Here is a 12,790-nt window from a genome sequence, read left to right as displayed (position 1 = left end):
ACTGATGCTTGCTTTCCAGAAATGTGTGCTTTATTGGCCGGAGAAAAGAGGAATCTATGGGAAGGTTGAAGTCCTTGTTAACAGTGTGCAAGAATGCAAAAACTACACTGTCCGTCAGCTTACAATAAAGGTAATCATCTGCATCTGAGAAGTATCATTCACAATGCTCTCTTTTCCTTATTGTAAAATGCAGTTAAAGTGTTGGCTTTTTTTAAGGGTATAAATTTATACAGGAGGAGCAATGAAGCTGCAAGGTAGGGTCGAGACCAAAGTACCGGAATACTTATTGTATTGCCACTTTGTATGTCTCTGGCAATAGAAAAGGCTTCAAAAAAGAGTGCAAGTTTCACTCTCTTGAATTGCATTTGTTTTGGGGCCCTTTTAGCATTGTCAAGGCAAAATAAAGAGATTTTACTTAATGACAAAACTAGCATAGCATTGTTCTAAAAAAAGATATGCTGCTCATGTTGTGTGTTGAGTGCAACTATAACCTATCTGAGAAGCTAAAAAGAAGTATATAAAGAAATCTCCATACTTTCCTGGTTCTCACTAAACTTTAATTGTGCAAAATAAGACAGATGCCCCTCTTCTGAGTTAATTACATTCCCCATATTACACTCATTCTATCAGATTGACCTGCTACTCCTGAAGAGCATTACAATAAATAACGTATTGGGAACATTTAGTTATTATTGGGAACATTTAGTGTTTCAGCCCCAGCACTAAGAAGTGAGCAGAATTATATCATCCAATACAAATTACCCCAGCACATATTTAGCCCCTTGTTGAAGTAAGCAGTAGCAGACTCTTTTGGAGAGAATAACTGAACAAACTGGGATATCTTGTTAATCTAGAAGGGCAGTTCTTCTGCATCTTGAACTTCAATACCCTTGTAATTTTAGTATCAGAACCTTATCGTGACCTTAAAAGGTAGAAATACATGATAATTTAGAAATTCAGAAGCCCACATCAAGCTGTTATCTCTAGATGTTGTTGCTGATATAACACAGGCATCTGACAATTCCTGACTGACAATACAGTCATGAAGTCAGTAGTCAGATGAACTGAACTTACACAGCTGGAAAAGTCAGTAGTCAGAAAACTGAACTTAACTTAAGAAATAGCCAAGTTTTCAGGTGCACAAACCCTTCTTATAATTGGGTGTCTGGAAGCACATCAGTTCCATCCACAGTTGCATCCTCCAAATCTAATATAAAAAGTTGTTTAATCTCTCTTAATATTTTTACTGTCTTTTTACCATAACAATGTAAGAAATGCAAATACAAGTGTTCATACAAAATCTTGGTGTTGTTTCCAGCAAGGGAGTCAGTCCCACAGTGTGAAGCACTACTGGTACACATCCTGGCCAGACCACAAAACCCCCGACAGCGCTCAGCCTCTGCTGCAGCTCATTCTGGATGTGGAAGCGGACAGGCTGCAATCACTGGGCAGAGGGCCTGTTGTTGTGCACTGCAGGTAATTAGCCAGTGTTTCTCTCAAGTGACTGCCTAAAGCAAGGCTACAGCAAATTGCATCAAATAGCCCTCCTAAAAAATGTGTTTGGGGAAAAGCAAAATTCTTCATGTTAATTGACTTTTTAAGTTCATATTTGAGGATATGAGTTTTGGAAAGAGTTCCCTTGTTAGCAGATCGCTTTTGAGCTGTTCTTTATTTCTGCTAGTGAACTCTTCTTTTGAAAGACCAGCTGGAAAAATTATTTTCCTTTTGTTTCTTATTTATGATTTGCTTACTTTTTTGTTTTGTTCCATGATTACATGCCTAATTCAGATGCAGTGCCTGGTGACCAGTAGGCAAACCATATTGCAAAGCAAGTCAGTTTTGAGGAGCAAGAATCAGGTACAAATTTGGAGATCAAAACACATCAGTAATAGAATTTGTGAACAATTTCACAAAAGCAGTTGGTTGAATATTCAAGAGCAAAGTGTTCTTCAGAACTCAAGAATAGAGCTTTATTCATACAAATTATAATGCACCAGAGAATGACCTTCTAATAGTTCTAGTTTAATTCTATTTTATTGCATTATATTGGTTCATTACCCCATGTTGCAATTTAAATAATAGGAAGTAGCACTGGATTTGTTATATTGGTGGGAAGAAATAGATGAAGCAAAACAGAAAGTAAAAATAAAATCAGGGTTTTCTTACTTGGTTTGTCTCATAATGGTGATGATACCTCTCTTACAGCTGGGATAATACTTTTTTTTTTTTTTTTTTTTTTTCCTAGAAGTACATTAAATGAGGACTTTTCATATTGAACAACTTCTTTCCAGTTCTATATTTAGGAGATTTAGAGAAATGGAAGATAGATTTGAACCACCCATAATTTTTGAAAACTAGAATGTGATTAATAAGCAGCTTTCCCAATTTTATGCAGCTGTATTTATCAGAGATTGTAGTTTCCCTAGCAATGCAGAAATCTGTGGATAGCTATTGAGATTGTCCTTTTTCTAGTATGGCTATTCAGCAATAAAGCTCTTCAGAAGAATGGGATGTCTTCTGAGATGAATGATATAACAGTAAGGTCTGTAAGCATGGGCAGGAATTTATTAGTGATTTAAGAGAGATATCAGCTCAATTGTGATTAAGATATCATCCCAGTTGTGGTTAAAATTCATAGTTCTTCAGTCACAACTCAGCTGTCTATACATTCACTCTAAAAGTCTGCAAATCTCACACTCCATTTTCCAGTCAGTTTTTTCTCTTTTTTGTCTGAATGAGAGGGCTATAAAGACCTGGACCCCAAATTCATGTTTTAACATTTTCCCCCAATTTTCCTGCCATTCAGCACGAAAGCCATGAGGTGCACTGCATTCCACGTTACTTAAGCAAGAAACAGAGTGCGGCAGAGATTCTCAAAATTGTTGAGAATAAACAATTAAAAAAAAAAGCCAAACTGGCTGTTTCCCAGTAGGCATCAAGAAAACCTGGGGAGCTATAGCACCAAGTCCTTCACCATCCTGCAGAATCACAGGAGAGTTAACTTCATCAGCATGGATCTAGGTCCTTTTTGCCTTCATGAGGTTAGAGGTATGGTTAGCAGAACCCCTCTATACTTTCAGGACTTTAAACATAAAGACCTACTGAATTTTAGTTTTAGGTTGGCTTCTCCTTTTCAGTACATACCTTCATCATTTGCTCGGACTGGGCCAGAGAATGCTCAGATTTTGTAGTGTTAATGAAGCTTGGTTTTCTTACCATACACTTGTATGCAATCTGAAAAAAATGTATGCCTCACAATTACCCACAACTGGACTGCTGGAACAGTGCACACTTTCATTTCTCTCTATAAAAGTGAGCTGAGGAGTCAGCCTTGCTGGACATGCATCCAGGAACTGTGGGTTCTAGCAATTCCAAGTTTCTTTTTTTTTTTTTTTTTTCTATTTTCATAATACTTAGTGTTTTCCATGTTATTCCTGTTTCTGTGAACTTCATTCCATTATTAAACTTTGCCTTCTTTTCAGTGCTGGTATAGGAAGAACTGGATGTTTTATTGCCACATCCATTGGTTGTCAGCAGTTAAAGGAAGAGGGAGTTGTAGATGCATTGAGCATTGTCTGCCAGCTACGAGTGGATCGGTGAGTTCCAAAAGAACAACAAATCAGTCAATGATTCTGAAATCATTACCAAAATGATTTGGTAATGATCAGAAATGATTCTGTAATGATTCTGAAAACATTTCCACAGTTGAATGTTACTTTACATTAAATGGCTGCCATTGCTTGTGATGACTTTTATGATCACATTAACTGAATAATCAAGGTAACATATGTATTTAGGTCCTGAATAAGGAATCATATTGTTTTCTGGGTGAAACTTCCATTGAATGAAATTCCCCTGAAATGACAACCATGTAGTTGCTGGGCACTTGCAACGTATATTTTCCTCCACTAAAATTTTCTGTTTGCTGTCTGCATCATCCCATTGGGACACAAGAGAGGTGAGGCAATCTGGAGACAAGGGATTTTCTTTGAGCCTGGGTTGACAAAGAAATTCAGGCTCACTGAATGTGTAGCTTCTTTGAGCACTGGAGAAAGACAAATCTGGTGCTGTTGCTATTTCCTCAGCTGTGCTGGGGGTCCGTTTGAATTGAGTTGGCAAATTTACCCAGCCTAAGAAAATACCAAGGGATTTGTTCCAGACTTTTCTGAAGTCAGATCAATTCCCTGACTGAATTCACAGCTTGGGAGCAGGAACAGTGTAAGCCAATATTGTTGCAGAGTGCTTTGTTTTGTGAAACCATGGCTGAAGAGGGATTTGTGTTTTACAGGAGGATGTGGGTATTGTGCACAATGGAAACTGTTGGTTGGGTTGTACTTTTCTTTCTTATTCTGCTTGGAAAAACAGGATTTTGTACAAAGCAAATAGACAGGATTGCACCAAGAATAGAGGAATCTCCTCTCCTGCTGTAGGTACAGGTCATAAATTGTTTATTCTCATTGCAAGTATCCTAACTGCTTCTGACATGCATGTCTTCTTTAAATGAAAAAAAAAATACATAGGGTGCAAATGCTGAAAAGGATCTTAGGTTTAATACAGAATTTTTTGTGTTGTGAAGAGCTCTGAAAGGTACTGGAACTGTGAAGTACAGAAAGACCAGAATCCATACAGTTGACTGTGTTTATGGGTCATCTCCCCTGCCTTCCCCTCCCGTATGACTGCATCATACTCAACATTGTAATATGATCTTTACAGGGCAACATGAGCCACTTGGAGTGTAAAATTCTCCAAGGGGAGTTATTGACCTAAAAATCTCAGCAAAAAAATAAGAAGGAATAGCTGAGGGAAAAATGCTTACTCTGTTTTAAATTACCAACTACAAATTTCCAAACCTCTTTTCTGAATAGCTGTCTTATTGAGAAAGGTATGAAGAGTTCTTCCCCATTTTAGTATTTCTATTATGAAAGAATCTTTTTATCATTGCTTTTAAAGCAAACTCTGGTCTTAGCTGCCTCTTTTAATATCCCTATTTCAGACACAAAAAACAATCCAGATTTTCAGCATTATTGACTGACAACACAATTTTGTTGAGAGGATCTGCCTAATGAACTTTCTTTTACATATTAGTATCCTAGATAAATTTGGAAAGAGAATGGAAATCTGGCTATCTACTCAAAATATCGGTCCAGGATGTAAATACAGCCATGGTCTGCATGAGTTTGTAAAAAGACAGACTCACAGGTCTACTCAGCTTGCTTTCATTCCCAGTTCATTTTTTATATTTTGCAACAGAAACAGGAAATATTTGATGTGAGGCATCTTCAAGACTTACTGTGACATCGAGAAACTTTGCACATTCTTAACCTTAAAGGCACATTCTTGGAATGACATCCGATAACTTTGCTCTTGGCTCCTCAGACAGGATGAAAAGAGTTTCCAGTGTGCGTCAATTCATTGTTTAAGTGTTTTGACTAATGGCCTCAGGTTAAAAAAAAATAATCCCAAACCCTGCATCACATTCATTCTGGAGCAGACTGCATGCAGCTGCACTAGCAGCAAGCCAGAGGGCAGGGTAAAGGACCTTTTATACACTCACTGCTACCCAAGCAAAGATGGTCACAGTCCCTGAGCCCTCAGGATACCAGGTTCTGTTTCTTCCAAGCACTAGCCCAAAGAGTCTCAAAGAAGCAGAGAGCCCAGTAGCTCACAGAGTAGCTGGCAGTGAGGACTAGCAAATAGACAAAGGCTGCACATTCACAGGTGCTGTAGCTGTGGCTACATCCCTTCTAGGCACTAGGGACACAGGAGAGGAAACCTCCCTCCTTGAGCAAATTTCCTCCTGAAATGCTCTTCCACACAAACATTTCCACAAACCAATGTCTTGGGATCACAGATAATTCCCTGCTATGAAATGTGAGCCTTGCATAAGAATGAAGTTAAGAAGGACTTGGGATAGGTAAATGAAAAATTGGGCATGAGCTGGCAGTGTACACTTACAGCCCAGAAAGCCAAGTGTACCTTGGACTGCATCTAAAGCCGTGTGGCCAGCAGGTCCATGGAGGGGACTGTGCCCCTCTGCTTTGCTCTGGTGAAACCCTGCCTGGAGAGCTGCATCCAGCTCTGGGCTCCCCAGGACAAAAAAGGCATGGGCCTGCTACAGTGGATCCAGAGAAGGGACATGAAAATGGTTAGAGGGACAGAACACCTCTCCTATGAAGAAAGTCTGAGAGGTGAGACTGTTCATCCTGAAAAAGGATCTGGGGATATGTTTTTGCTGCCTTTCAGTATGAAAGAGGCTTATGGGAAAGACAGAGAAAGCCTTTCTACCAGGGTCTGCAATGATAGGACAAGAGATAATGACTTTAAACTTAGAAAGAGTAAATAGAGATTAGATATTAGGAAGAAATTCTTTACCTTCCTATCCCTAGAAGTATTTAAAGCCAGGTTGGATGGGGTTCTGAACAACCTCATCTTAAGGGAAGGTATCCCTGTCCATGGCAGGGGTTTGGTACTAGGTGGTCTTTAAGATCCCTACCAATCCAAACCATTTTGTGGTACTATGGCTCAGTAAATCCCATGTATAATGGCACTGACAAGGCTAAGTTGTCAAAACCACTGAATAAGACTCATATGCCCTTAAGCTGACAGACATATGGACTGTTAGTCCATACAAGGTTCAGAAGCATCATAACCTCTGAATTGCTAACACAGGTCAGATGCCATGATGCTGGGTTCAGCCCCCATAGTCTTACACACACTTTCCTGGGGTTTTGTGTGTTGCTTCAGCACTGATCACCATCACAAACAGCCTAGTGCAGCCAGAATTGTTTTAACCTGCCCTTTGTAGAAAGTTCTTCTCCCTGGATATGTTCCCTTCCCCCACCCTTCTACACAGCACATCTAACCTGGGAAGTGCACTCCCTTAGAGAACATCTTGGGGGAACATTGATGAGGAAGGCAGGGAGGGAAGCTGTTTGCGAAGGAGCTGCGTGGGCAGAGCAGGATGCAGCAGCAAGGAGGAAGGAAGGAGACTAGGCAGCACAGAAGACTAGAGCAAAGCCCTCCCATCACCTTTAATATCTCGCTTCATCTCCAGGCAGGGGACAAGCACAGAGGAAAGCAGCTGAAGGCAAAAGGCAGCCAAGAGTTGTAAATTTGTGGATGCCTTTGTTGGCAAAGCTATGAGTGTTTCATTTTGGGTTGGGTGGGACCATTTAAGGACCTGTGACTTTATTCCTAGGAATAGCAAAATAGGCTCACCAGAAGATGTTCTATATTTGCATGAGCTCAATGGAGGAACGCAGACCACTGTCACTTGCTTAAAGAAGTAGATACTATTTTAATTATTATTTTCCTGCCATAGCCATTTAGCCATCCAGAAGCACTGAAGAAAATTAAAGGGCCTTGTGGTTGTAGATGACCTTCTCTAATTCTGAAGGACAATGCTTGTTGAGGAAGTTTTACTTACCATTTTTCAAATAGCTTAGTATATCAGTACTATATTTGTTGTTAGGGATCTCATGAGATTTTCAGACCTGCTCCTGCAAGATATCTGGCTCCAACAGTGCTCTGGATCCAAATACCTTGCAAATTTAAATGTTTCAATTAAGATCTAACTGAAGCTAGATGTGATATGTATCTTAATGTCTTCATTCTCACTAAAGCCATTTAGTCTTTCATCATCCCAAAGGGATGCTAGCTAGCTGCTGGCTGCTCCATGGTACACTGAGGATGAACTAAGGGCTTGTTTCTAGAAGCAGAGTAGATAGCTTTGAATACCCTGGCAGATGAGATAACAGGAGTGGAATTAAGTAAACTTGAGGCCTTGCTTCATGAGAAGGGAGACCTCAAGTACCTCAGTATTGACAGAAAGACTCAGTTTAATTTCAGAGCTTAATGATAACACTCCTATCACATCTGCCTCCTGTAAGACATCCCCTTCCTTCCACACTGTAACTGGTACTGGAGATGTGAGACTTGATCCTCATACTTAGACCTGAAAAATTGATTGTTATCAGGTGAATGTATAAAAAGTAAGCATTTCATCCAAGCTGGCTGCAACTAGTTCTTTGTATGGTTAGGTTAAACTCTTTTGCATTGTTGGTGGTGAAATGATTCACCACTGTAAAATTTTGTAGGTGGTGGCTGTTCAGACAGGATGCATTGTAGGCGTTAGAAAGAGGACAGGAAGAGCTGTTCTCTGCACAGGCCATCTGCAGGTCACAGAAGGTTACATTTTTAGTAAAGGACAGAAATGAAAGGCCAGATTCTGTATACTTCCTTGCTCCATCAGTGGTAATGCTGCATCCATGTCTCTGGCCTTCCATGCCCATGTGATTGAGCAAAATTCTCTTTTAACATACTGAATTTGAAATGTAGGTTTTAACACTGTAGATGCCAGATGCTTTCTTCTCTAATTCTTACTCTGATGGAACTGGGAATTTTTCATGTGGGGCATGTGCTGTATGGCATAAGTTATAAGGAATGTAATTCTTCTCTGACAAATATCTTCCACTTACTCAAGCAAACTGTAAGTCAAAAACTAAGAAAGGGCTTGTGTCATCTGGTGGTCATGGGGCTGGCAGGAGCTAGAGGGTATTGCAGTCTTAAGAAATAAGATTTCAGTGCAGTTTTTTTCCTTTCCAGGGGTGGAATGGTTCAGACCAGCGAGCAGTATGAATTTGTGCACCATGCACTGAGTCTGTATGAAAGAAGACTTTCTGCAGAAGCTGTCCAGTGAAGCTGAGGAGGGTAAAACCAAATATCAGTCTCTTGAGGTAATTTATTTCATTACCTACCAGCAGCTTCTTCAAGGCGTTTACTGCAGTAGGAAAGACGGCTTTGAGGCCAGCTTCTGAAAAGATTGTGGACGGTTTGGCAAAAGTACAGAGATTGCTGGACCCTTACTATGTATGAATGTATTGTGAGCTTCCCAAAAATGATTTATAAAGAAGGTACTGTACTGAAACTACACATGGATTTTGTCTATGTATCTAAAGGTGGGTTTAATTCTGTAATGCTGATATCTGCCATATGGAATGTATGTATGTGCTCCTGCTACAGTCAGATGGACATTGGGACTTCTACAGAAGAAATATTTAACAAGTGTATAAAAGCTTTGACGTTTTGCAAACTGTCTTGTGAATGGACTGTCAACTGTACTGTAAAGTGCTATTACTGATTATGTGGTGAGCTTGTTCCTTGGCCACATAATATTCTTGCTGCTAAAATTGCAAGTGTTCAACTATGGATTTAAAAAAGGAGATAATAATTTTTTTTTTAATCTTGCTTTTGAAAATATTCAAAAGCAGTTAATATTTTATATGGAAATATATGTTCTTCATCCTATTAACTATTAAATGTGTACTTACTGTAGGTCTTACAGAGCAGTTGCAGAGCACAATGTCTGTTATTCAGTGTATATGTATTTACCCTAAACTGTTGATTGTCTTAGAACACGCTTCTGCTACAGACCTGAATCCAGTGTATTTGTAAATTGTGTAAGTCATTCTACTTTTAAAAGAAACTTTGTAGCATATATTAAATGGTAAGGATTTTAAATATTTGTCTGTCTTTTGTTAATACAGAAATTTTTGCATATGTTGTTTATCTGGTCTATTTCTTTCAGTAAGAGATAGATACCTTTAGTGATATGGACTCTTCCATGACAGGTTATACAAGAAAGAAAATGCTGCTATGACTGTTTCCTTTATTGCTCAGTAAAAGTTTGTTTTTAAGAGATACACGAAGTTGGCATTATGGCTTACAGCACTGGGAGATCTGTTTACAGGGTGTAATGATTTTTAATGCAGTGATGTTGACTTCGCTTCATACTGCTAATAAACAACCCTAAATATAAAATATTAACTGAAGTGTCTGTTCTTGCCTAGAGTAATTAATGCACATACACTCTTGTACCCCTATAAACAGGCTCAGCCCAGCACAATTTGGTCAGCCTGCACCATGGCTTCTGACCACTTGGGAACCAATCCAGAGGGCACAGGCAATCCCCAGCTGACATGGAGCAAGGTGTACCACCTGATGGGAAGGCAAACCCAGCATCACTTGATTCCTCAGGGGGAGTTTCTGTAAGACTTGCTACAGATGGCAGAGCTTTGCCTCCTCCTCTTTCCCTTCCTCCCCACCCTCCACTTGGCTTTTAGAACTTGTGGAGTTAGAAATATACTGAGATTTTGCTTGATTGTGTAGAGTTACAAAAAATACATGTTTTTTCCTGAATAATATAGAATATACTTAGTCAGCACCTGTAGATTTGTAATAGTTCACATGCAACAAATAACACAAAAGTATGATCCCCTTTCTTTTAGTCTAAAGAAATTCAACAAAATCTCTTTTAATTTCCCAGGTGTTTGAAAACTTCTCTTTTGCTTGTATTTTTCCAAAATAAACCAACTAGTAAAGTGAAGAATCATATTAAAAGGACAAAGTACTGTAAAACCCCCCTAAACAATTGAATAGAAGGAAGTGCTCGTCACTGACTTTTTCCCCCGTGAAGGCACATTTCCTTCCTAGCCTTCGCTTCACTTATCTGAGGTGGGTTTTTTTAAGAGAAGCATGGGGAGTTGTTAGAGGGAAAATGGATTCTTTATTTCACGTCCTGGTTTCTACCTGTCTTGCCTTGGCATTCTCAGGTAAGTGTCTCTCCCCACTTCCCCTCTGCCAAATTGCTCTTTCTGCCACTGAGCAGAGCCCTCCGGCACAGCCAGTGACTTACAGAAACCAAGTCACCTCTACTCTGGGCTTCGTACCAGAGGAATGAGGGGCAGGGCCAACACAGCCCATTCTGTTTAGATTCCTTTCCAAAGGAAAATAAACTGTCTTCTTCTATGCTGGAGATACATCTTCTTTTTTTAAGATCTCCTGATAGACAATCCAGGAGCTGAGTTTTTGGGATAAATGCTTCAGACAGGAGATTCCTATCTTTTATTCATACTTCATTAAATTTCAGATACAAGAACTTTCTGTAATGCTTAGCTAGAAAATTACCAGGTCTGTAAAAACAGGGGAATGACAACATCAATTGAGGGAAATAAATGCACATTTGGTTTAGCACTTTGTAACTAATGGGGCTGGAAATGTCTGAGTAACTGCGACTAAAAACAACGAACAACCTAAACACAATATGGCAAGGAGGCTGCATTTGAAATAACCAATTCTGCATTCTGTTACAAGTATGTGTTTTGCATTGGTAGCTTTGTGGGGTTTTGATTAATGCTCTGTAATTTTCTTCATTTGAGTAGCTGGTGTTGATCTTTAAGTGTGGTGACACAGAGAGCTAATCTTACGTGAATTGGAATCGTCACAAAGCTAACAGCTATAGAGACATTGGAATAAATCCAGTAAAACAGATGTGCTTCCTATCAGTAAAGAACCCCCATTCCTGTAACACAGACATTGAGAGACACATAGATCTGTGAATATCCTCCTATATGTTTCCCTTAGAAACATTATGAACTTTACTAAAACAACTTTTAGGCAGGAAATTATATTTTTAAAAGTCTGTGTTGTAAAACTGAAACAGAGACTGAGAATGCATGTAGATCTGTTTGCTTTCCAGCAGGGGAAATGAGGAACTGATGTTTGAAGTTAATAATTCTTGGACTTCTTTTATATCCAGTTTAATTTTTTCTTATTTTTATATATAATGCATGTCAAGAGAACCTTGCCACAATAGCTTGGGGTTTTGCATTTTTCTTATTTACATTACCAGCACATGCATCACATAAGTGTTGTGTTTGGAAGGTTTTTTAAAATAGGTTCAACTTATGGGAAATTTCATTAAATGTTCAACACACAGAAAATGGGAAGAAAGATTTATTTGCTCAGTTATTTTAAATCATTGAGAATTTGCTTTTTGTCAAGTAAAAGTGTAAATCAATCATATTTTTCTGGAATTTTCTTTTTCCAGAAGGGTTTCTGATTATCCATGTCCAGAAACAGCAGTGTCTTTCAGAAAAGAGAGGAGTCATTATGGAAAAGTGCAATATGACCAGCCTGAATCAGAAGTGGCAGTGGATGGCAGATGACAGGCTCCTCCATGTGAAGTCTGCCCAGTGCCTGAGCATCTCTACACGCCCTGCTCTGTCATCTCGCAGTGTCATCATTGATTGTCCCCAGGCAGTCAGGTGGAATTGCCACGAGGATGGGCTCCTGAAGGTGGCCAACAGCTCCCTTTTCCTCACAAAACAAGGTCAGAAGGTAATGGCCAAGCGGAGTAAAAAATACCTTCATACGTGGATGCAGCTAAAAGCCAGCGAGACAGGAAAACCTGTTTATGTAAATCTGTGCTCAAAGCAAGGTGAGTTTTTCCTTCAAGAAAATATCCTGGGAGTTTTGGTAACAAAAATGTCTGTTATGCTAACTCAAATGTGAAAAATTATGATATTTTATTCATACAGAAGAATGTTTTTCACAGTTGAAAAACATTTTGAGAACTATTAAAGAACAGCTGAGACTAGTGCTGTCTTTCTCACAACTGTTGTTTTTAATCCACTTTATATTTTTAGGATGTCTCTCCTTTTGTCTACTCCCAATCTTTGGATCAATGTGCTTATATATGTAACCTCAGGTCACTAACATTGTGTCATTTCCTTTTTCCATTTCTAAACTATGGGTGCTGATTCCTAGTACTTTTCAAAAATGTGGATGCAAAGAAGTTCTCCTCCCCATTCATTTTATCATACAAATCCAGATTCAATCTGTCAAGGGCAAGAAGACATCTGAAAATCCAACACATGCACAATTATTTCTCTGATTAACCTAAATGCATAATTCGAACAGTCATGGCTAGCACATTTGCATGTTTATTCAG

At 39.1% G+C, this 12,790-nt stretch overlaps 2 protein-coding genes across 3 annotated transcripts in view; both read left to right on the top strand.

Moving 5' to 3' along the window:
* Positions 1-9,819, top strand: part of PTPRR (protein tyrosine phosphatase receptor type R) — a 135,882-nt gene extending 126,063 nt beyond the window's left edge. Inside the window, exons 11-14 of the mRNA XM_021528964.3 lie at positions 20-130; positions 1,319-1,476; positions 3,483-3,596; positions 8,605-9,819. Coding sequence (XP_021384639.2) covers positions 20-130; positions 1,319-1,476; positions 3,483-3,596; positions 8,605-8,698 — 477 coding nt within the window. The 3' untranslated portion in view covers positions 8,699-9,819. The remainder of the gene's footprint in view (positions 1-19; positions 131-1,318; positions 1,477-3,482; positions 3,597-8,604) is intronic.
* A 107-nt stretch (positions 9,820-9,926) lies between these two features.
* Positions 9,927-12,790, top strand: part of PTPRB (protein tyrosine phosphatase receptor type B) — a 64,034-nt gene continuing 61,170 nt past the window's right edge. For both annotated transcript variants that reach the window (XM_021528962.3, XM_021528961.3), the window contains exons 1-2: positions 9,927-10,610; positions 11,888-12,277. In XM_021528962.3, the coding sequence (XP_021384637.2) occupies positions 10,556-10,610; positions 11,888-12,277 (445 nt within the window). In that variant the 5' untranslated portion in view covers positions 9,927-10,555. The remainder of the gene's footprint in view (positions 10,611-11,887; positions 12,278-12,790) is intronic.

Source organism: Lonchura striata, chromosome 5 (genome assembly GCF_046129695.1).
Source record: "Lonchura striata isolate bLonStr1 chromosome 5, bLonStr1.mat, whole genome shotgun sequence".
NCBI lineage: Eukaryota > Metazoa > Chordata > Aves > Passeriformes > Estrildidae > Lonchura > Lonchura striata.
This window is presented reverse-complemented; position numbering and strand designations above follow the sequence as displayed.